The sequence below is a fragment of the Canis lupus genome, chromosome 26 (assembly GCF_003254725.2).
Source record: "Canis lupus dingo isolate Sandy chromosome 26, ASM325472v2, whole genome shotgun sequence".
In the NCBI taxonomy this organism is placed as follows: Eukaryota; Metazoa; Chordata; class Mammalia; order Carnivora; family Canidae; genus Canis; species Canis lupus.
The window spans coordinates 33,701,203-33,727,574 of NC_064268.1; the positions used below are offsets into that span (position 1 = coordinate 33,701,203).

A 26,372-nucleotide genomic window follows, 5' to 3' on the forward strand; every position below is an offset into this window, starting at 1 on the left:
TCTCTCTCTCTCTCTCAAATACATAAATAAAATCTTCCAAAAAAAAAAAAAAAAGCCTTGACTCATATTTTCTCTTTACTTATCTTAAATATCCTGCTCTGGTTTTTTTCTTCTCCCATAAAGTATCACTGTCTAGAAGGAAAATGACAAACTCGTTTTCTTTTCCAATGGGTATGGGTTTTATTTCTGAATTTTCACAGAATTTACTCTTTTTTTCTTTAAAGTTCAGTAGTTGTATTGTAATGTGTCTCCATTTTGGCTATTGTGAGTCATTTTCTGCCCATTTACAGAATATATGTGTTCAACTCCTTGTTTCAGAAAAATTTTCCTGAATTCTAAATTTTGTATTTTTTTGTTTTGTTAAGTTGCTTTTCATCATTGGACACTCCTACTACACAAGTAATGAATCATATCCCATCTATTGTATCCCTTTCTATCTCATTATCTATATCATTCTTTATTGCATTTAGATTTTTAGATGTTTAATTTATGAGTTTTCTAAATTCCGATATGTTTTTCTTTCACAGCTTCTCTTTACAAACTAGTTTGTTTCGACATACTAAGATACAGTTTGCATATTTCTTTTTCAAATACCTTTATTTTTTAAGAGCTGTTGTTTTGATCACCGTTTTGTTTTTGTTTACCTTGTGGGCTTTGACCATCTTTTCTATTTTTCATGCTTCAGTGAAATTAGTTTTTCCAAAGTCTTACAAAAAGGAAGGTGGGCTAAGACAGCATTTCTAGCTCTAGAATATGTTTTCAGTTATTTTTACAAAGTAATGAAATATTTTCCTACTTTTAGAAATCTGCTTGCTTTTTTCTGCACTCCCACTTTCATTGGACAACCTCTCTCTCTCTCTCTCTCTCTCTCTCTGTCCTCTTGTGCCTCTCCTACTCAGGTTATATTCTGCTAGAGTTTCTCCTCTCTCTTTAGTGTGGAGTTTTGCCTATTACTTTCAGATTTTCTGAGTCATTTTTCCACTTAATGTTGGCAACTTTGAGACTTGCTGGCTCTCAGGGCAACAGTAATGTTTAGCCTTTCCTCAACGTCCCTAAAAACAGTCGCTGTTTTTATACTTGCTAATAATACAGAGATCTTGTTTCCATCCGTTGTTTTCTCCAGGTGCTCATACTCTGTGATTTGGAGGTTAGCTTGTTGCCACATTTACTTAGAGATATTATCTGTGGGTTTTTGGGTTGATGGCTAGGATATTATCCTAATTACATAAATGTGATAGTGAGGAGATCTAGAAGCAAGAGACTCCCACAAAAATAACTGTACATGTTAACGATTTAGTTCTATAGCCACTGATTAAAGAGAGACTCCTGGGTCAGAGACTAAGGGCCTCCTTACTCACAAGGAAAGTATTAGCAGGTGTATCAGCGTGGCACTCAGCATGCAACAGGGTCCCTGAGCTCCACACCTCACAGCAGGTGTAGGGCCAGGGAAGATGTGCCCTGAGTGGATTGCACCACAGTGGGGGCAGGGGACACAGAGCTCAGAGACTCTGCCACGTTTATAGCAAGCATTGGCTGTCTTCCTAGAAAGTGAGATCAGGGAAATTGCTGGACTGCATGATGCATTTCTGCAAAACATTTTCTCACTTTTCAGAACTGCTGCTGCATAAATAGTTCTGTGTCCCTGGTAAGAGAAAAAGGTCCAAGCAGTGCAATTTTGACACACTCAGCAAGACACTTGGGGGTGCAAGACTCATGGTATACTGCCCCCAATACTTGGCTATTCAAATCCTTGACTATCTGTAGGACCTCCTATCTGTAGGACAATTCAGGAAGATTCGAATATTACATTTCACCTTAATCATCTTCAATTCTCTAAATACACATTTTAACCCAAGGGTATTAGAAATAATTGTTGAATCGGTGGAATTGTTTCACAGTTGATGAAATTTAGAGAACAAGAGCTCTGTAACCCTCTCAGGTTTTCATACTGTGTTAGCTCTTACCAAGTTTAGGATTAAGTTTTCATTCATGTGCTTTAGGTTTCTCATATAGGGCTTCTGAATATATTTTGCCTTTCTTAACTGTTTTTATCTTTAAACTCCATTAATCATATTGGGCAATTATACTAAACATATGACCAAAAGAATGAACGAATGATGAATAAAATAATCCAAATTAATGGAAAGCATTTTTAATGAGTAAATTTTCCACAGGATGGAAAAATAAACATGAAGAGAATGGGTCTCCTACCTAGTTCTTGAGCTTACTGCTAAAATAAAAGTAGGTGGAAAAAATGTATCCCAACAAGATAAAAATGTGATGGAATGATAGATTCCTCTCTCTCTCTTTTTTTTTTTTTTCCCTTCCTTCCTATTCAATAAGCTCTAGACTTAGCATATCACTGACTAGTCCAGGACTTGCAGAGATTTGTTTTCCTTTGAGCGCTAGGCCATTCCACGGCCTTGACATTGATTCTTAACATTTATAATATGCCAGGTATTGTAATAGGATTTTAGGATATAAAGATAATGAGATGAAGCTGCTACTTTCGAGATCCCTTTGTTCAATGCCAGACAGACACGTTCGCAGCTGGTGACAATGAAGCACTCCTCTGTCACGGGGTGTAGTGGCTGCTGGTGACACAGTGACGTGTTCACAGAAGAGCAAGCAGCTGACATCTCAATGATTGGAGAAGTCTTCTCAAATGCATAGACCTGTAAGCCATACCCAGAAGCATGAGCAGAAGAGCTTTGAAAGGACAGTTCCAAATACTACAAGTGAACATGTTATTTTTTTTTAATTTTTTTTTTTTTTTTATTTATGATAGTCACAGAGAGAGAGAGAGAGAGGCAGAGACACAGGCAGAGGGAGAAGCAGGCTCCATGCACCGGGAGCCCGACGTGGGATTCGATCCCGGGTCTCCAGGATCGCGCCCTGGGCCAAAGGCAGGCGCCAAACCGCTGCGCCACCCAGGGATCCCCATATGTTATTTTTTTAGCAATAAATTTATTTTTTATTGGTGTTCAGTTTGCCAACATACAGAATAACACCCAGTTCTCATCCCGTCAAGTCCCCCCTCAGTGCCCGTCACCCATTCACCCCCACCCCCCGCCCTCCTCCCCTTCCACCACCCCTAGTTCGTTTCCCAGAGTTAGGAGTCTCCCATGTTCTGTCTCCCTTTCTGATGGTTAGAAAGGATGAGAAAACCAGAGTTAAATTGGAAATTGAGAAAAACCACCAAGATATGATAGATCTAAAATAACAAAGAGATGTGTGAGAAATAGGCAGAAGTTGTTAAAGGTATTTAAGGTAAAACCTACAGGTCGCAGTTCACCACTCTATGAACTCTGACTCCCAAGGAGAATAAAAAATAAAAATAAAAAATAAATAAATAAATAAAAATAAAAATAAAAAATAAAAATAAAAATAAAAATAAAAATAAAATAAAAATAAAAATAAAGATCAAGTGAATGGAGGTTTCGAAATGATCTTATCTGAGGTATTCCTTTGGGAGGAAAAGGTTGCCAAGTGGTGTTTGCATTCTGTTCCACCAACATCCATCCCCAGAAAAGAGCGTAAACTGTTCTATCTCGGGTGTCATGTTAGGACCGAGTAGACTGGGGTGGCTGTGTCTCGGGGGTGGGGGGGCACAGAGCATTCATATCCAGGAGCTGCTGGAGGGATCTGGGGTGCTGACAAGCGGTTCCTGGGGCTGGAGCACTGAGGAACCACGGCCACGTCAGGCCCAGCCTGCATCAGAGGGCCAGTGAATACCACCCAAGGTCTAGGTTTGGGACACAGGTGAATGCCAGCCTTTGTGGATGTGCAGTAGGAGCACCTGCATGAGGAAGAAAAGCAAAAATTAAAGCTGGAGAGAGGCCGGCCTTTCTACTAAGGGAATGAGATAAAAGCAGGTGAAACAGCCACCCCAAGTGCAGTTGTGGCCCAGAGCATAGTCCTGTCCAAAGAGTGTCGGGCCACTTCCCAACAGTGATCTGTCCATCAGAACTTCCCTGCCTCCCTTACCTACCTTTCCTCCTCAGCCTCAGGGGCCAGAGGATGGCAGCCTGTGTGTGGAAAACAGCTGCTGGATCCAGAGAGGAGCTTGATTGATCAAGAAAAAAGGAGCTTCTTTATAACCTCCTCCCCCCAGGCAGCAGGCTTCTCAGGAATACACCTGAGATGGGAAGGAAGAGCAGTTTTTACCTTTAAATTAAATTGGAAGTACTAAAAAATTTAAAAAAATAAAAATAAAATAAATTGGAAATACTGATTAATATATTGAACATTTTTAACTTAACCATGATTATAGTACTTTCTGTTAACCAATTTTTTTTAATATCATGGTAACTTGAGCATTTATTCAGCAGCAGGAAAAAAAGCCTCAAATCAACAGGATAAAAGGAAGAGTAGAAAAAGATAATGTAAAAAAAATTAAAAATTAATTTAAAAAAGAAAAGATAATGTAGACTTTTATCCTTGTGTTCCGAGGGCCACATTAAGGCGCACCATGTGAGCACAGCTGGAGAGCAGAATGTAGTTAAAACACTTCTGATGAATCTAAGCTACTTGAGGGTAGGTATTTTTGTCTGTTTTGGGGATTGATGTCTTCCAGTAACTAAAAGGCATAGCACAACCATGTACTCAGTGGAGATTTATCCAGGAAATGAGCACGTCTGCAAACGAAGGCCAGTTGGTGAAGGGACCTCACTAGGAGGTGAACAGCACCCATCATGCAGCGTATGTGCCACCCAGAGGCCCTACATCGTAACAAACCTGCTCCCTTTCCATTGCCAGGATTCAGGGAGGCGTTAGATGAGATGGGGCCAGCACAAGGCTTCGATCCTGAGAGTGGGCCTGGAGCTGCCCTGGGGCGCCATGTTGTAGGGCTTCTGGAAAGTTCTGGAGGGTGATTTCTCAGTCCACATGACAAACTCTTTGATCCTCCAGGTTCCCAGGTTTTATTCCCTTCTCCAACCCTCTTCTGTCAGGTATCCATATTTTTCTGCTTGGCACTCACATTGATCAAATAAGTGTATCTTGATTTTGTGAGTGAAAGACAAGTGTGAAGGCATTAATGTCTTTCATGTTACTTCCAAATCAAGAGTCCTGTTTTGTGCCTGTCATTGTTCTCTGTTCTCCCCAGACCACTTCAATGTCTTCTAGGTTTTCAGCATGGAAAAGCATGGTTCCCAGAGACCGCAAGGGCCCTGAGTCCAGGAGAACTTGCACAGAAACATATATCAATATTTCTGCCACAAAGTCATCACCATTTTTTTTTATCTCGATATAGAGCAAAAGCAATAATACGCACCTTTATAGCTAGCTCATAGCTGTATGGTTTGATTTATGGAATTCCACATTTAAAATGTGCAATGCAATTTTTCTTTTATGGTAAAATTATAATTATCTTCAAATGCAGAAAAAAAACCCAGCTTTTTATAAATAGATTATGGTGATTTGATTTAATAACTAGCCTTTCAATCAAGAATAAATGACAGGACAATTAAGATAAACCTTAAACCAGTGATAAAACAACTCAAACGCTATTGATTTCATTTTATAGTTTGCTGTAGGGTACAAGCTTGTAATACATTTCATTTCCTTGGCTTTTCGGGTTCCAAACAGAAGGTCTGTGACAAGTAACTCTAATGACTCTTTATCCGTGATTGAGTGACTTAAAGGCGTTCCTCATATAAGGTGGGTGACAACATTGCAGCATCTCACACATTCGTTTTTTCAGTCCGAAAATCCCAGATATGGTCAAAGTCTTATATTTGTTCTATGAAAATATAACCATGCTTTAGAAACTACACCTATACTTTATTACTTTAAAACTTGGAGACTATTTTCTAAAAGCTAATACCATCATATCCTCTATTGCCTTTTTTGTCTCTAACCTTCTAGGCATCTTATATAAATACACAGTTGAAACAATTACATTTTTAATGAAACAAAAATTTATCTGTCCGAGAAAACAATTGAATTGTGCAAAATAGCTTTGCTTGGAAATGTGATTTAAAAGTGTTTATGAAATTTTATTAATCCATTTCAGAAACCAAGTGTGTCGAGGCAATGTTCTTCCATTGACCCCAAAAGTGATGTGTTGAACCAATGACAAAGATCGGTGATCAATACTTCTAAACGAGAGCACAGATTATGATACGTATTTCTTCACATGTATTAGGAAGAAAAAATCAGATTCCATGAAGAAAACATTTTTTTAAAGGTTTTATTTATTTCTTTGAGAAAGAGAGAGGGAGAGCAGGAGCATGGGAAGAGGAAGAGGGAGACTCTCTGCTGAGCAGGGAGCCCAATGTGGGGCTCGATCCCAGGACCCTGAGATCATGACCTGAGTTGAAGGCAGACACTTTACTGACTGAGCCACCTGGGCACCCCCATAAAGAAAACATATTGTATCATTTCCATGGTCAATTAAAACTAAAATATTTAAGAGTCTAGGAATGCATAAAATTGTTCTCTTTATCTTATACCTAAGATTAAGCCCCAGGGCCTAAAGACAGGCGATATAATTTCCTTATTATTGAAAACTTCTGTTTAATTAATAGGTAATAATCTAATTTTTTCTTTGCCTTCTCAGGCAGAATTTAAACTGAGATTCAGATGGAGCCCATTCACTGATTCACAAATATGTTTGCAACCTTATATTCTGCTTCTGAGAGCAACATACGTTTGGTTAATAATTGAGGCCCAAAACTATGCAATAGAAACTATATACCTTTTTTTTTTTCAGAAAAACTCCCATTGCCACAGAGGTCAACTAAGTTCTGTTAAATGCATGTGAAACTACACATAGAAGTGAAATCTCTTAAGTCATATACATTAGAGAAACATCATTTCCGGAAATAGAAAACAGAAACAACTATCTGCATAACATAAGCATAAAATTTATCTCAGCCACTAAAAGTATGGGAGAAATTATCAGAATTTTTCTGCTAAGTACGCTGATTCTTCATATTGTTGACGAATTTGGCCATTGGCCTTCCACACCCTGTTGTTACGTGATTGACGTCAGCTATTCTCTATAGAGTAAGGAAGCACAGGTCTTTTTAATATTTAGCTGAAGATTTAGGTAGCTGTTATTTTATTTTGTTTTATTTTTGTCTCTTGTCACAAATGGAAAGTGTACATTCTTTTCTCTTAGTGACATATTCTACTTTGACCAGCTTTAACAAGCTGACAAATGTAATGACGGATTATTTTTAGAAGAAACAAAAACAACAACAACAACAACAACAACAACAAAAACTAGACAAAAATAGATTTCAGCATTATGTTTAAAAAATAAAAAGCATATGGGGAAAAGTGCCACACAGAAGGAATGTGAGCAGGATAACCCTTCTGTAGCTGTCATTGGCTCACCTGGAAGGGTCTCTCCATACTGCTCAGCATTTGCTAGGTCACTACATTTCCCAGTCTCCATATCAGTGGAGGAATCTTCCCTTAATCTCAAGGAATTGGTCCAACTTGCTGTTCTTGTTTACACTATTCCCTCCATCGTTCTCCAGAGAAATCCCTAATTCTTTTTTGAGGCTCATTGTAAAACTCGTCTCGTTTTTCACCTTTCCTTAATCACCCAGTGTCCCTGTCACCTGGGGAATAACTATGGCAGGTCTGTGAGTTCTCAAATGTAAGGAGGTGATATCCAATTCTGTAGTGCTTCAGCTTCTGCCACAGAAACTCAGAGAATAGGAAGTTTGAGATGGATCCTGAAAGAGTAGTATGAATGACAGTCCGGAGGAAATCTATTTCATGGGAAAATAGTGCATACTTTTTTGTCAGGGAGACAGAGAATTTTCCTGGTGAATTATATTTGATGCCATGCTGTAATGCTGTCTATCAAAGAAACACTATTGTGTTTTCTGTTGCTCAACTTTACCTTTTGAACACCTATTATTTGTATTAAAAATCACATTGTACTTTCTTCTTAGATCTTGTCATGATTGACTTTGGCCAACGTTGATGGAATTATTAATAGAAGCATAATATTACTATTCTCAACAATTATGACTTGTATCACAAAGACACTTTATGAGTTAAGCATATGAAGTGATGATAAAATGCTAGAGATGTGGCCAAATGACAGAACCTAGGGCATTCCAAAATGAAAATGGTAAATAGATGTACAGCATGGAATACAGAACACTGTGTTGTTGTGATCCTGGAATCAGTTATCACTTATCTTCGGTTACATGACATGGACTGGTAAGGCTTTGTGCTTCCTGTTGTAATTATTATTGCTTTTTGACTGATGCTGGTATTCATAATTAGAGCATGTAGCCAAGATAATTTATATAAAAGACATGAGAACCTAGACTAGAATGCTTATTATGTAGGGAAGATGTATACCTTATTTTTCAGAATAGTATCTTAAATTATATTAATAGACACATTTATATATATATTATATATATATATATAAACAAAGGAAGCCAAGCAATTATATATGTGAGGGGGTATATTTATATTTATATATATATTTATAATATATATAATATATATAATATATATTTATATATATTATATAAACTTTCAAAGTAATATATACATATCATGATGTAGACATATATATAATTATATATATATAATTTCAAACAGACTGATAATTTTTAAGTTATTGCTTTACTTGCAATAACTATACTCATTTTATTTTTTTAAACACAGCTAATATGATTATGTTTCCTGCCACATGGCCCCTGAAACATTATCTTATTGCTACAGGGGTCATGATAAAACTATAAATTAAAAAAAAATATGTTGCGTACTTGAAAGACATATTTGTTTTTTCTACATGCTGTAAGGGATAAATATCTACAAGGTGAGATTGTGGTCTTCAAAGGGTTTGTATTTTAGTGAGGAAACCATGATGCATAAGTATAAAAATAAGTAGTGACACACACACACACAAAAGTATGTGGCTAATTGTTATAAGAGAAGCATAGATATGCATGGTTTGAGCATCCAATCACTGTGATTAAGTCATTTACCGAGCTGGGAAATGAAGACTTAGTTAAAGCAATAACTGGTTTTGTCTCTTAATCCTTTCTGTTAGGGCAGGTAGAAGAGGGAAGAACAGAGGATTGAGGAGGAAAACTGGAAGGAAAAGCTTGGGGGAAGGAATTTATAAACTGAGTCCAGAGGACAGTGAGCAGCATAGTGGTTAACAAAGAATTAATGAAACCAGAAATAGGAAGAAATGAAAGAAACATCATAAAGCTATTAAAAAATATGGTCTTTGAATGAACTGATGACAATCACTTGAGATACTTGTCTAAAGATATGTTTTTTGTGCTTTTCCGCCCCTCATGGATTCAGGTATCTGGAAATAATCAAAATATGAATATGAACATTCAGGAAATTCCCTGCGTGTGTGTGCATCCATGTGTGCTTGTCTATGTGTGTGCATTTTCACAACTATTTAAAATACTGATGAAGAGAATAAATGTTTGGAGTCTTTGCTTGTTTGTTTGGGAGGGGGGCAGAGAAATAATGTGACAGAGGCTAACTCAGCATGTAGGATAGCTTGGAGAGAGAGAGAATGGATGTTAAAAGAATAGTCTAGGCCTGAACCAGTATCGCGCTTAGGGTTCTCCAAAGATATAGAACTGATTAAGATACATGTATAAATATAGAGAAAGGATTTGTTATAAAGGATGAGCTCACATAGTTATGGAGACTATGCAACCCGATGATCAACTGTCCAGAGGTTGGAGGCCCAGGGGAGTTGGTGATGGAGTCTCAGTCCAAAACCAAAGGCCTGAGAACCAACAGAGCTACTGGTAATGGTGTAAGCTCCAGTCTGAGTCTGAAGCTCAAGAACCAGTGTCTGAAGAAGATGGATGACCAAGACATGCCCAGAGCATATTCTTTCTTCCCCCATCTTTTTCTACTGTTCAGGCCCCCAACAGATTGGAAGATGCCCACCCGCACTGGTGCCGGTGATCTTCTTTGCTCGGTCTTTGATTCAAATCTCAAAATATCCTCACAGACACACTCAGAATTGTTTTACATTCTCTCTGGGCTTCTCTTTGTTCAGTAAAATTGGCATATAAAAGTAGCCACCACCACTCAGCGAGATGGGGAAAATGTAGGACACATGTAAGAGAGAAGTTGATAGGACTTGATGACTGGCCATAAAGAGAAAGAATTAAATCAAGGATAATTTTATATTTTTGATCCTGGGTAACATAAATTGAGTCTAGAAAGTAGTTGCAAATAAAGAACTGAGCTTTTGAAGGATGTTCAAGACCTGGCTTCTAGATTTTGGAAGATGTCATATGGAATGATTACTTAAGTCAAGGGATTGTTATGCAAAGGCTCACTAGCATCACATGGTATAAGTGTAAATGAGTTTTAATTAGGAAAATTAGGCAGAAAAGCATCAAATGGAAAAAAAAAGCACCTCTCTACCTTCTGTAACCCACAGAGAGAACTTTCATCTGTACATACTTGAACACACCGTAAGAGGAGCTAAAATCAGGGAACTCCTAAGAGGAGCTAAAATCAGGGGACTCGTCATGGTACTAATCTGCATGTTTAAAGAGAATTTGGAAATGAAGAAAAGGAAAAATTCTCTGACCTCATAACAGTGGACCTCCTGGTCAAGGAAACAAGCCCTAAAGCATGGGGGCTGATGAAGCCAAGCAGCTGTACCAAGGAGAGGCATTTGGGATCCATTGACCCAACACAGATCCAATGACCTGGTTACCTGTTAATCTGCCCAAAGAAGAGAATTAATGATTCCCAGGGCCCTCTGCCCTTGTCTCTGTGAGGGATAGAAACACTGAGTTGAAGGGAATCCCTTCATTTAGTGAATGAGAGAAAAGAGCAGCCAATTGAAGAGACCATAGACGAGAGGGGTAAAATGTATGTAATCATGGCCTGTTATCCAACGGAGAGAGGGGTTTCAAGAAAGGTAGCAGATGATGAAAATGTCAAGCATCATGGATATTCAAGAAAATTGGCAGCTAAAGAAATTATGATGATGGCACTTAGCTGGGCCATGCAGTGATGATGGTTAATGTTGAATAAAAAGAGAAGACTTGTCTATGGAAGAAAACAGGGACATTACAGAAAGTAAAGGATTTCTTGGTTTTATCTATATAACCGACACAATTAGTATATTCAAAAGCTTTCCCTGATTTTATTAGTTTTATATATTTATGAGGCATGCCTTTCAGTTTAATTTATGTATTATGTGCATTAAAAAGGCAGTGCCAAAAATGCTAGGTTCCAGAGATAAAAAACATAAATTTAGCCTGAAATTCTTTTTAATCATACTCAAATGCAAGTCTAGTAGTCAATTCTTCTTCCAAGGCTAATTCATTCTTTATCCCCAGGAACTTTTATGAGTTCAATTCATCAATCTTGTCCCTTCTCTGTCTGGGTATCTTGTACCTAATTAGTTCCCTACACAGTATCTTAAAAATAATTACAGACAAACAATTCAAAGGAAATCATTTTTTTAAATGTTGTCACTTTCAATTTTGAAAGTCTGTTTCCACTTATTAATTTATGGCATATGCTTGCATCAAGATTCCCTAATAGAGATTGCTATATGTATGTTTTATTAAAATGCACAAGACAGACTCTAACTAGTCCAGCAGCTCAATTTCGTTTATGAAGGATTCCTATTAGATGATATTCCACAAATGCTGAGATACTCATGAGGATAAAGGATCAGAGGTAGAGAGAAATTCTGTAAAAAAATACTTTTGAAGGAAAATGTTATAACAGGGTAATTTACCGGTAAAACCATTCAAAATGAAAATTACCTTAACAGAACAGCAGAGAAAAGGCAGATACTGAAAAGTCTAGTATGATGAATTATTTAAGATCCTTGACTTTGGGGATGCCTGGGTGGCTCAGCAGTTGAGCTTAGGATGTGATGCTGGGGTCTCCAGAGTCGAGTCCTGCGTCGGACTCCCTGTATTGAGCCTACTTCTCCCTCTGCCTGTGTCTCTGCCTCTCTCTGTGTGTCTCTCATGAATAAATAAATAAAATCCTAAAAAAAAAGAAAATCCTTGACTTTGGTATCAGACAGGCCTGGGTTCCATACATCTCTGATCTTGACTTGCATCTTTAAGTTCTGGAATCTTCAACACTATATGAAAAGAAATATGTCTATTTGAGAATTTTAAGCAAAGTGATATCTAAAAAATACTTATTAAAACATTGGCAACACCCAATAAAAAAAGTTATAGTAATTATTATCAGTATTGTTTTTATTGTTATTACTAGCTGTGATATGTTTAAGTGACACTGAAATCACATAAAAGTGCTGTAACCATTCTATATTCTCCTACTACTATATTACATAGACAAATTCCATATTTCTCTAAAAGTTCTTCATATAAGCAGTGATTGTTGGTTGTGATATGTTAGAAATGTCGTCAGGCCATCTTTTGGCATTTTTAGATTTGGATATCCTTATCTTGATTGACAACCAGATAATGTATATACAAAACACTGGACAATGTTTTCCCAAAAAGGGTGGTAGAAATAATGTAATTGCCCATGATGACAAAGGAGAAAATATGCTAAAATTTAATACTTAAATTTTGCAACACTGAATGGAAGATTTGCGTTTAAGAATGTCTTTTGGTACCTAGAGAGAGAAAATCCAACCTTTCCGTTTAGTTAGAAAGATATGGTCACCGTTCTCTGACGTGGACTAAATTGATTGTTCCTAATTGGTCAGAAGCAAGAAATCTCCTCTGACTGACTTATACTAAAACAAAATTATCAGAAGAGCACTTGGTGGCTTGCGTAATCAAAGGAGAAGCTGAGTAGGATCTGAGGAAGGACAAAACACCAGAAACTCAAACACTGCTTTTTTTGAGAAGGTACCATCAAGACACCTGGGGTCACACACCTTCAAGCAACTGGCAATCAGCCCAAAGGTCCAGAGACTGAGGGGAGAGCTAATTAATCCGAGTTGAGACATGTTCCCTTGAACAAGAATGGAGTGTAGAGCAGTGGATGACAGTTCCTTTGTATAAGACAGAGGGAGGTATAGTAGTAGTAACTCAAAGTGGAAACAATGGAGTCTCATGTCCAAAATAAGGGAGGAAGGGATGCCGGGCAGAAAAAAAAAAAAAAGAAAGAAAGAAAGAAAGAAAGAAAGAAAGAAAGAAAGAAAGAAAGAAAGAAAGAAAGAAAGAAAAATTCTACTCTACTTTTTCAAAAATCAATTTAGGACCCAAATGTGGTTGACTGAAGAGAGACATGTTACTTGAGTTACAGCGCTAGGTTGGTTTCCTGTTCTATCATAATGAAAATTTAACTTCCATTTATACTGTGACCGATGCTTGAACGTTTAAGTAGCTGGTTACTTGAACTCTGAAAGTTTACATTTATATGTTGCTTCAAAAAGTTATTTTTCCTCTGAGAAGTTTTGGAAGAGATTAAAGATAATGCTTGCACGTAATGACATGGTGCAAGAACCAAGAACCCCTATCTGACAAGTATTCATTAAGTACTTTCTAAGGACTAAAATTAGCCTGTTTGTTGCACTAAATGGTTGTTGTTAAATTGCTTCTAAAATTTCTGCAAAAGCCTAATTATTAAATATGTTGTGCAGCAGATGACTAATGAGTGAAGCCAAGATCTACAGATAAAGAGTAATTAGATTGTGTTGGGCAAGGTCACCTTTCTCTTTATTCATTGCTTTTTGGTTAAGTGTTCACGCGTAAATCACTTATGCCTGGGAAATATCATCTTACAGACAAACAAGCAAACAAGTAAACAAATTCATTTTATTTGAGGGGAAAAATACATGCTTGACTAGCATCTGCCAAAGCTTGTCCGTGCAGAAAAAGTAGAGATGCACACGGCGTCTCCCCAGGCTCTTTAGATACGAGACGTGATATTTTGGGAAAGGCCTACAAAGGAATCAGTGAAGTTTCTTTCAAGAGTTTTCATTATGTTTTTCATGATTTGTTTTTCCCTTTCTCCTTTCAATGTACCTAGCATTAACTTTCTCTTAATTATAAAAAGTATGATTGCCACATGAAATGTAATATATATAGAAGAGAATCTATAATTCTACACTCCTGAGTGTTTTTAAAATGCCCATATTTTTTTCAGTTTTTTCTTCTGTGGCTGCACACACGCACATTTTGATCATGCAGTCTCTGTTTAGAATCTTGGACTTTGTATTTCTGCTTGGCGTTATATCAAAAATAGTTTTATGGCATTAAATACCCTTCAGAAAACACCGTTTTAGTGGTTTGGTTGCTTAATATCCAACCATGTGCACATATCATGATTTATTTACCACTTTCCACTCTCCTGAAAAATCTAGTTTGTTTTCCAAGTGGCATTTAGAAGCAGCTATTGCTCTTAATGTGAGATCCCTGGAGCTGAGGACTGCTGTAAAATGCAAAATCTTTACTCAGATAACCGCTAGTCCTTTTTATGGAGATGTGATCCATAATTTTCACAAAAAATTCCGAAGCTGTATTTACCCCAAAATGATAAATCCAGCTACTGATGTAGATGCTAAAGATGTAAAGTCATTTTTTTTCCTCTTTCTAAATGATTTATTATATTGATCAAGTAAGTTTGCCAGGATCCTCACCCTAGACCAGAGGAAAGCACACTCCAAGTGTGTGTTTCTCGTTCTCTCTCATGCTCCTGCCACACTTTAAACACCCCTGATGCCAGATATGTGTGTTTGCCACTCATGCAATCCTCTTCCACACCAGCTGGATGTCCCACAGTTCGACTCTGACACCTGCCAGCGTTACAACAGGCCCCACACGTCAGGCTGGGCCCCAGGAGTCTGCCTCTACTCCGATGCCGACTGAAAATAGCAGGTCATGTAAAAGGCACGATCGTCATCAATCCCATCTCCAGCCCCTTTGCCCTCCCCAGAGAACAGGTGGTGGGCCTGAGGCCTCCCAGCTTCTCATGACGCTGGGCCTTCTAGGTGACTCGCACCACCCTGGAGCCCACCAGGAGTCACCCTCCCTAGAGCAGAAGACATTCCCCTTCACCCAGGAATCCCCAGGAGTTTAGAAGCTGGTGTCAGATGCTCCCATTACTCAGGAAATCAGGTCTCCCTTAGGAGCTTGGTGTCGGGAAAGGGGGTCAAAGCATAAGTGTCAGATGAAAAGATTCATCTAGGGCCCCTGTTTACATGGGGTTTTAGGAGCTCTGTGTCAGGAGCCAGGGCCAGAAACCAATATGCATACTTATTGGTTATTATTATTTCACATATGTCTATCCAGATATATGCGTATGGTGCATATGTAAGTACTCGTATATACAGAATTTACCTGCTATGTACATGTTTTAAAAAATAGCATTTATGGCCAGAACACTTTTCAGTTTTTATGGACGACAATTTTATTGCTTTACCTTTTTATGGTGATGATGAGCACATGTCTGTTATAACATTTCATGACCAAAGTAATCCTGTTGGTTTTCAACAATGTTACAGATGAACAAAAATCAGGGCTTTTTTTCATGTCCAAATTCATTCAAAAAGTACTCCAGTATGTGGAAAAGAGGTTTCTCTCTCTCTTTCTCTCCCTCCCTCTCTCTCTCTCTTTTTTTTTTTTTTTTTTAATTTTGTTTTGTTTTTTTGAGACAGAATGACTGAGCAGGGGTGGAAGGGGCAAAGGGAGAGAGAGAGAATCTTAAGCAGAGTCCACACCCAGTATGGATCCTGACTCGGGGCTCGATCCTGCAGGTCAGATCATGATCTGAGCCGGAACCAACCGTCAGGATCTTAACCGACTGAGCCACCCAGGTGCCTCCAGATTTCCTATTTTGAAGTCATGGTGTTTCTACTTTGCCCGAAGTTCCCATGAAGCAGGGGTGAAGGATATTTTCAGCAAAGGATATGTAGAACCACTTCCACCAAGCAGATTTAGTTTTAAACCGGGTTATCTCTGTAGTCTTCCAACCATTTGCCTGATGCTTTTGAGAAGCAGCCTTGCTCTCCCTGCCTGCCCTATTCTATCACTATATGCTCAGCCACCGGGACAGTTCTAAAAACTTGAAAAACCTTAGACATCGCTGAGTAAACTGCCAGTTCTTCCTGTGGTTTTAGGCATAAATGTACGTCTGCTTAAATATAAATTAAAAACTTCTGCCAGTTGACCCAGAATGTCCTAGCTCCCCATAAATCACAAACTCTAAGAGAGGTTTAAGAATTACATTAGGTTTTTAAAACCACCCACACTGAAGGGAGGCCATACAGTGAAATGGTTAGGAATATTTGTCATCAGGGGCTCGGGTCTGAATCTTCTGTGTCTTCCGATCGTGCAACCCTAAAACCTCCAAGGCCCATTATCTGTATGGATAAAATGTGGATAATCGATGCCAGTGTTAGTATGGGGATACATTGAAGTAATGCACAGAAAAGCGTTTAGCTCAGGAATGTCACAACTTTTCAGGAGTTAGCATCATCCTTGTACCAGTGTGCTCAGGCCCGCGTAGCAAAATCCCACAGACCAGGGGCTTTACAGAAGAGAAATGCATTTTCTCACAGTTCTGGAGGCTAGAGGTCCAAGATCAAGGTGACATCAGCGTTGGTTTCTGGCGACACCTCCCCCCGCCGGGGCTCACACATGGCCACCTTCTTGCTGTGTCCTCACAGGGGGTGGTGAGGAGAGACAGGGGCAGGGACAGAGACAGAGAGATGGGGGTGGGGGGAAGGAAGGAGAGTGTGCTGCTCTCTGGTCTCCTCTTACTAGGACTCTGACCCTTCCCCCTGACCTCATGTGACCTTAATTACCTTCACAATGGCCATATCTCTAAATGCAGTCACATCTGGGGTCGGGGCTTTGTCATACAAAGGCAGGGGAGTCACAGGTCAGTCCCTCTGTTAACGACTGCAGCCAATAATGCTGTTTGTAAATGGAAAAAGCCACAGTTATTACCGTGTTTGCAATATCCCAGCATTTTGCTTTTCTTGAATTTGTCATTGGCCAGCACCCTAAAACCTTCCTGTTTCGTAAATACAGTGTCTTGCCTGAATTTTACATTTTTTTTTTTTAACAAAAACACCAGTATACCTCTTGTAGGCTGAAGAATGCTTCCTCCACCAAGAGATGCCCGTGGCTTGCGCCTCAGAGAGGTGGATAAGCTGCCTTATGGGGCAAAGGGGTCCCCAGAAGTATCAGCAGCTCAGGATCCAAGATGGATCGCTTGTGCAGGATTATCTGAGCACCATGCAATTACAAGGGTCCCTATAAGTAAAATCGGTGTGAGGGTAATGGAGGTGGAGAAAGACTCACCTGGCTTGGCTGTAGGTGCCTTTGAACATGAAAGGGGACAGGAGCCAAGGAGTGCAGGCAGGGAGGCAGTTGGGGAAGGAAAGGGCAAGAAAACAGCCCCGGGAGGATTGAGGACCCGCCCACCTCTTACTTTTGACCCAGGAGGACCCACCCCAACCTACAAAACCATAATAATAATCTAATACACTTGTGTTGTGTGAGCACTGACTACAGAGACCGCAGGAAACTAATGCAATACGTGCCTATTACTGCATAAGGAGCAGAGGCCGATGTCTGCGCTGCGATCGACTACTTTAGCATATTATTTTTAACCCACTCTTTCTCCTCTTTCAGCAATACCCCCTCCCCCCCGCGTTTGTAACTCCTTCAAATCATTGGCCATTATTCTTAGACTTCTCACCAACTGTACAGGGGGTGACTGCAATGGTCTCTCCCCAAAACAGACTTATCTTTTCATTCAGAAATCTTTCATTTCATTTCTATTTGCTGGCCTGTATCCTAGAACCCAGGATGGGGTGGGGGGAGGCGATCTGTAGTCTCTCAAGGAGAGTTACCTGGTTTTTTATTAGAAATTCTGTTTTTGTTATGGACATGAATTCCAGCCATGCTTGGAAGGAACGTCTGGCTCTCCCATACAGAAGTTGACTTCATCTCTTTCAGTCCCAGTTTCTTTATCTGAAAGGCAGAAATGACAGCATCTATTTCATGGATCATTTAGGAGATTTTAAAAGAGATATTGGAAAGAAATCAGCTAGTGCAGAGAAACTATTCCACGGGGCGGAATGCGCCTCTCTCTCTCTTCCATTAAAATATGGTAAAACGGAGTTGGCTTATTAATTTCTTCTTGGCGGATTCTTCTTTACCTGTTTAGACACAGAAAGACTAGACCATATTTCTTCCTGGTTGTGTGTGTGTGTGTGTGTTTGGGGTCGTGTGTGTGTGTTTGGGGTCACGTATTCAAGGCTGCCTATGTGACATTATTCACTACAGTCAATTTACTTTTCAAGTGCTTAGGAAATTGCATTTCCGACACAGGATTTTTTTGTTGTTTGTTGGCTTGGTTTTTTTCTCTTTAGTTAGATATTTTACCAAATCTATCAGCCATTGCTTCTATGTAAATAAAACAGCTTTAATTAGGGCGCTTGGGGGCTCAGTCAGTTGAGCAGCAGAGAGATGATGGGGCTCCGGGTTGGCCCAGCACTCTGCAGAGAGTTGGCTTGAGATTTGCCCTCTCCCTCTCTCCCCCTGCCCCTCTGCCAGCTCACTCGTGCACTCTCTCTCTCTTCCTCTCTCTCTCATAAATAAACCTTAAAAAAAAATAAAAGTTTTAAAAAAACAGCTTTAGGCTTAAAGTGTACTTTTTAACTGTACGTTAAAAAAGCATATAAAGTTAATTTAATGGTCTGCTCAAGCATAACTATTTGTTCTCAGCTATGGTTCTACATTTTGGGATAAAATGATTAATATTAAGCTCATAATGTCAGCAAAAATATTTTTACGTCAAATACTGTGTATTTTTCTCAAAGAGAGCCCTTCAAAATGAGTTCCATAAGTTTGTAGTCTTGTCATGTAAATGAAGGTATGGATATTTAATGAGGCCCTTTTACTATATTTCCAATATTATTTCAGTACTACTTAAATTCTTCTATTTGCAGGGGAAAAAAAGTGTATTTCCTAATACATTATTTGATATTCCCTCAATAATATCCCGTAAGAAAACAATTTTATTTTTTTTTTAAGATTTTATTTATTTATTCATGAGAATACACAGACGGGAGAGAGAGAGAGAGGCAGAGACACAGGCAGAGGGAGAAGCAGGCTCCATGCAGGGAGCCTGACGTGGGACTTGACCCCGGGTCTCCAGGATCACGCCCTGGGCTGAAGGCAGCGTTAAACCACTGAGCCACCCAGGCTGCCCATTAAAACAATTTTCTTTCTTAATTCAGTGCTAGGAAATCTTACTTTTAAATTCCATGGCATTGGTACTCTTCCTCCTTCCGATGATAATAACAATTTGCTAATACTTCCCCTCTCCGCCCTGAGAATCAGGAGGCCACCATGTATTTGCTCATTTAATCTAGTCGGCTCCGTATGATTGCTGTCGTGTTACTGGTGAGAAACCGTAGTTCAGAGAAGCTCAGTAACCTGTGTAGGGTCACACAGCATACGTGGATTAGTATTGGGATTTGACCCAGACTCTGGCTCTACAGCTGATGCTTATTTATTGCTGGCTCACAACTACAGCAGTTTTTGCAGTCCTTATAGGGCCTGTATTATTAAGCTGCTCTGCGGAGAGAGTTGGAGTTTAATAGACACAAATGAATTAAAGTAATGCTTATTCTGTTTATTCTTGTTGGAAACAGACTGAGCTAAAAGTCATAATCATTGCCTGGCAAAGCCTCTAAATGCATCAATTCGGTCTCACAGGATTAACGCAAAATGCTAGCGATACCAATGAAGAGAAACAGTATTGCATTCTTCGCTTCTGTTTTTCTGGTTGGTGTTTACAGGGAAACTTCATTAAATGTTCCTAATGGGAAAATATGTTATATGAATACAAAGTCAAACTTCGGTTGATATTGAGAATATTACTCTTCTGATTATCTCCCATCACTGTCATTGTAGAATTGTCAATGTCATCATTTTCTTGACTTAGCCCCAAAACAAGGATATATTAGAGTAATCTGAGTGTCCGTTTCTAAAGTCGGTGGTTACACGTGGTTATTTCCTTACTGTGGATTCTCCCCTTTCGGCAAACACATACACAAAATGTATGTTTCAGATACAAGCAATTAAAATCATGCAAAGGCTAATTAAATCAACGTCAAAGCTCAATTACAGAACTATTAAAATGAACCTCAAAAGATTCAATCTCTCTCACTGCCTAGCTACTGAAAATAAATGGTGTGTATAAATACAACTAAGTACGATTCTTGCAGAGAGCTGAGAAATAAAAAACAGCGGTTTTGCTCACTCTAACATACTTAATAATTTGTTTTTCTAAAGAGCATGTAAATATATTGTATTGCTGCAAATTCCATCTAATGTACATACCAAAACATACTTCTTCTGTGCTTTTTTTTAAATCAAAGCCTATTTTCTTAAATGAATAACTATCCATAAACCCCTTAGTAAGATCAGATTAAGTTCTTATCTCAGATGATCCTTTTGTTCTTAAACACTACTTTATCTAAAGAACCAGTCATTTATCTGGTATATAAACTAGGGCAAAGGAACACAGAGAAAATTGACAATAATATAAATACCATAAATCCTCAAAGTCATTCCAAATAGCCCATAGAATTATGAGATAGTTTCAGAGTCAGTATTTTCCTAATATCAATATTTTTAAAAATCTGTTATCTTTAAGAGAGGTACCCTTAATTGTAACAGCAACAGGCATTTGCTTGGTACTATGATTTCTAAGGGCCTGCAATATATTATCCCATTTCATTTATGGGGATAAAATAAAACGATTCATTTTATTTAATTGGCTACTGGGAGTGAGGCGGGTGGTAGTGATTCCAGTCTAAATCAACATTTATTGAACACCTACTGTGTGGGAGTCACTGTGCTTCTCAAGAATTAATTTGTCAGTAAAGCATATACAAAAACAGTATCAATGGAAAAGCAGCTTAGAAAGGTGTGTGGCTGCAAGTGATATCATGAGGAACAAATCAATTTTTTTTTTTTTTTGGCACCAGCAAAATAATGAAGTAGGCCTGGTAATCCAAGCATTTTGAGAGTTCTCTACAGTAGAATCATTGGAGAATATATAAGCCATTTACCGGCATGACGATACATCTCAAAAAATCTGGTTAGTGCACTAGCCCCAGAGTTGTTCAAGTTTCTGCCTTGGGTTTCTGAAATAATCAAAACCCAAATTTGGTGGAAGACCATGATAGAGCCCCATGACACAAGCGTCGTGAAAGCGTGCAGGCCAAAGAAGTCGATGGTGTTATACACACTGTGTGTCCATGAAGCAGAAAATCTAAGTGAACATCACTCTAGGGATTAAACTATCCAGGTGTATTTTATTTATTTTGTAATTGCCCAGTATTTGTTTTACATTCTTTGGTTGGATCTATCCAAATTATTTTCCAGCTTTATCAGGTATAATTGGCAATACAATTGTTAAGGTGTACAATACGGTGATTTTATAGATAGATGATAGATAAATGATAGATAGATAGATAGATAGATAGATAGATAGATAGATAGATGATAGATAGATAGATAGAGATATAGTGAAATGATTTACCACAATCAAGTTAGTTCTCACATCCACCAGCTTACGTAGTTACCATCCATTAACTCACTGGCACGTGTGCATATGTGCATGTGTGTCGTGAAAATCTTAAATGTTTTCATTTAAGAACATAATCAACATTTAAGATTTACTCTCAGCAGATATACAAGACGGGATGATAAACTGTGGTCCCCGTGGGGTACTCGAGAGCCTCAGAACTGAGTCTTCTGGTGACTGACATTTGTCCCTTTGACCAACAATGCCTCCCCACTTCTCCAGCCAGTCTGGTCTGTTTCCATAATTTCTACTTGTCCCCATCGCATATGTGAGTGAGATCATACAGTGTCGGTCTGTCTGTCTGACTTATTTAATTTGGCAAAATGCCTGCCGATTCATCCTCAAGCCTCCCCACTTCATTTTATACCTTAGGAACTGTATCCTTTAGGTAATTCTTTAAACTTCTGACTCAACTTGACACCTGACCATTAGAGGACATTTCGAAAAGTGGGTCTAGGTAAATTCCAGGCACACGAGAGGTCTCTGTTTCACACAGCAGATTGTGAACTCAGAAAACTTAGCATCCTGAGGGGGATGACTGGACTGGAGTCATCACCAGCAAAGGCAAAATACTAAAATTTATTAATCAGTTCATGTATTTATGTGTTTGCTTGTTCAATAGAAATGTGATAGAGAACAGGCCATCTGATACTTCCTATCCTGATGGGGGAATCAAATCACAAATACCGGACTAAAGGGACAGTGTTGAGGACTGTGTGGATCTGAAACAAAAGAGGGATGAAGTGCGGGGACTCTGTGAGGGCATCTTGGGCATGGCCGGTACCTGCTAGATGGAGAGGCTCCTTGTAAGAAATTGAAGAAAGGCAAGGAGTTTGTGATTATAATCTTTAAAGTGTTATTTGCAATAAATAAATAAATAAATGAATGAATGAATGAATGAATGAATAAATAAGTGTTGCCTGCAAACAAATATGAAACTTCTTTTCACACAACTAGGGGGGAAGGATAGAGCGAGGAGCAGATGCTCTGCTGAGCAGGGAGCCCGATGTAGGACTCGACCCCAGGACCCTGACATCATGACCTGAGCTTAAGGCAGATGCTTCACCGACTGAGCCACCCAAGCATCCTCATTTTGGTTTTCTATCCGAAGATGACAATAACAATAGTTGCGATAATAGTTCCATCTCATAGGATTGGATTCTCCTGTGCAGCTGGGAACAGTGCCTGCTGCAAACTGCCCAGTAACCTTTAGCTCCCAGTGTTGAATTTTGGCTAAACATGGGAGGGCCATGTGAACCAATGAATCTGGGTGTAAGTTCAACTTCTAATGAGAAATAAGGAACTGTCGAAATAATAAAATGTTTATGTTGATGGTTTTAAATTTGGACAAAGTCATGATTAGAATGAAAAATATATTTAAATAGATTCCTATACATGTATAAAGGAATTATTAATACTATTCACCACTCTTTGGTGCTGCTTTTGTTTTTTCTATTTCAATAAAATTTGGGGGGTACCCGGCTGGCTCAGTGAGTGGAGATCTGCTCTCAAACTCGGGGTTGTGGGGTCGAGTTCCACTTTGGATGTAGAGGTTACTGAAAAATAAAATCCTTAAAAAAATAAAGTAATAAAATTAAATAAAATTGTGATTGTACAAAACTCCAGCAGGTGAAATGCAGAAAGGTGGTAGTGATGATGATAGAGTTATTGGGTGTAAAAATAGCTCAAGATGAGACAGACTTCCATGGAACTCGATAGCATTATATACTGAGTATATATAAAATATCTGTAGTATATTCTTTCCATTTCTTTTTTTGGGCAGATGAATTAGAAATTATGCAGTTCAGTAGCGTAGATTTATGATCCAATTCCAGTACAATTGTATTAAACTGCAGGGTTGTTAGGCAAATATTTCAAAAGTCAAGAGGAGAAACTAACCTGTATCATGTTGGAAAGACGTTAGAGGTAAGAAGAAAAGCAACCAAAAAAAAAAAAAAAACCCACAATTTAGAGAAGTAGGTATGTTACATAGACGTATATTTATTATTATTGTTATTATTATTATTATTATTTAAGTCAAAGATGCCCAAACCTGACAGATGAAAATTGCAAGAAAAATTTAAACCAGTATTTCAGTCCTCTGATTATTATTCTCCCATCATCGTGCTTGCTCTCCTCATATAATTTATGGCATGGAATTACTATCACAATTTATTTTATGGTTTATTTAAAGCACCAAATGAAAGATGGTTAAACTCTGTACCAGTCTCACAACAAATGTGGACTTAAGCACAGTTGATACGGAAGCATGGTATCTTACGTGGTAATAATATTTGTGGGATGAGTATTTTATAAAAGGAAACCTTGAAAAACTTTAGTCCAGTTGTTAAAGTTGGATAAATTATTTCACAGAAAATTTGCACTCAATTAAATATCATTAGTGTAAGTACATATGTATCTAGATGTTTCCAAGGATGTTAATTTTAGAGATTTGTAGTAACAGGTTAGTAACTAAACTGATACTTTAAAGAATGATTTTACTGCAGTGTCTCTGGAATTTATAAAATGTACTCATGTAATCCTTTTATTAGCATGTAATTGTCACTTAAAATTACAACCCTGATTCTCACATTATTTTTCCCAATACCTAAGGAAATATTAGCTTTTTAAAAGGTTTGCCAAAGCACAGATTGTTTCCGACGGCATTATACATCTGTGCCTGGGCTTTAACCTTCTGTCATCATCTTAGAAAGTGTCAGGAGAAAAGTAGGTAAGTTTCAGAGCATAAATCTATGCCTTTACAGTGAGTGTAAAATCCACCTTTACTTTTTCAAGGATTGCCAACAGGGACCATGACTAATGTCATTAAGAACAACAACAACAAAAAGAGTTTAAAGGTGATATTGTAATTTAGAATTCCTTTTGTTACAAAAAATATTAAATTTAGAGCAGTTAAGTCCTTTGATTCCAGACATAAAATGGTCAGCTACTAAGATGAAAGTGGTTCTCCTTTTGGATGAGCTCCGCTGGTGGCCGAGAGGGCACAGCTCCGGGTCCCCGCGCTGCGGGATGGGGAACGCACTCTGCCATTAGCCCTGCTTCCCTGCTGGCACCTTCTCCGTCCCCCTAGCACACTCACCTCTTGATTCTGACTCTCCCAGTTCAGGGGTGGTGAGGAAGAGACCAGAAGAGGGTAACTCAGTAGGTAGCAGCAGGGTATAGTGTTAAAACCTCACAGATACAGCAACTCCCTCACCTCTCTGACCTTTCTCAGGGCAAGTGCAAAGCCCTGAAAAGCCCACTTCTCTCTAAGACAATGCAGGTTAGTCCTTCAGGTATTTAATCCACACAGATATATTGTACATGCACAACGTACCTACTGTGCTCGTAGACCGGTGTTAATTAGTTGTAGTTGGGGATATGAAGAAGCAACAAATCTAGAGTATCCCTGATAAATAATTTGTAGCTCAATTGCCCTATATTTGGTCCTAATTGAAACATAAGAGGGAAGTTCACATGGGTAAGACATCCAAATATAGATACAGATATAGATATAGATATAGATATAGATATAGATAATAATTTGAATCTACCTTTTAAAAAAATGATTACCCACTTAGTCCTCACTTTTTTCTGGTTTGTAAGTTATTTTTAAACATTTTTTTTTCAGATTTTATTTATTGAAGAGAGAGTCACAGAGAGAGACAGAGAGAGAGCACATGAGCAAAGGGAGAAGCAGAGGGAAAGGAGGAGCTGACTCCCCACTGAGCAGGGAGCCTGATGTGGGGCCTGACCTCAGGACCCCAGGATCATGACCTGAGCTGAGGGCAGATGCTTCACTGACTGGGTCCCCTAGGCGGCCCTGAGTTATTTTTACATATTGGATTATTTGTAAAGAGTCATTCGTGGACAAGTGACAGGTGCTACATTTCTCGACATTTCTCGTTAAAAGGATGATGATGTGAGATTCTAACATTTGGGGATGAAATGTCTTTATGGCATAGTTCGCTGGCAGACATTACACACCCGGTGTTGATGAGTCACACCACAGTCATCTCTCCAGCTACGGCTGTTCAGTGGGTGAATGATAGCCTGTAACATATGATTAAACTTGGTTTCTCTTTGTGGAAGTAAGTCCCTCCCCCAACCACTGTTTACCCTAAAATTAAATATATATATATATATTGCCCACTTTTAAAGTAAGAGAATATCGTTGCTAGTTTTACACTTAAGAAAAAGTATTGTTTTTAGTTGATGGCAGTTTCTCTTATTTCATAAGGAGTTTATATATGTGTGTCACTTTGGCGTAGTTGGTAGTGTTTATGACTGTTTGTGAGAATGAACAGTTGAATTGGTTCATTAAAATTAGGGGAACACAATACTTGAGTGCCTATTAAATCAAGTAAAATGAATTACCAAGACATTGTAATTAAAAGAAATAACAACAACTTTACGTTATTATGCCAGAAGCATCATTATCCGTGTCCTCTGTGGACCTTGGGATATTAGACATGCCATTCAGGAATGACTTTCTGATTTAAGCCATTTCCATTGTTTCAGAGGGGAAAAAAAAAAGTGTAATAAGTATTTACTCCAGTGCATTTTTTTCTAGTGAATAGCCACCAATTAAAAATATATTATTTCTTATCCTCCAGGCAATACGGCTAAAGTGTATATTGAGATTCAGGATGAAAATGATCATCCCCCAGTGTTTCAGAAAAAATTCTACATTGGAGGTGTATCTGAAGATGCAAGAATGTTTACTTCTGTGCTCAGAGTTAAGGTACGAGAAAATTTATTAAGATACCGAGCTAAAGTTAAAACAAAGAGCTCAGACTCTGCAGATAAACTGTAACCATGTAGTTTGTATTGAC

At 38.5% G+C, this 26,372-nt stretch overlaps 1 protein-coding gene across 1 annotated transcript in view; it reads left to right on the forward strand.

Moving 5' to 3' along the window:
* The window catches only part of PCDH15 (protocadherin related 15), a 906,505-nt gene that overhangs the window by 784,386 nt on the left and 95,747 nt on the right, over positions 1-26,372 (forward strand). Inside the window, 1 exon segment of the mRNA XM_035706656.2 lies at positions 26,154-26,281. Within this exon segment, the coding sequence (XP_035562549.1) occupies positions 26,154-26,281 (128 nt within the window).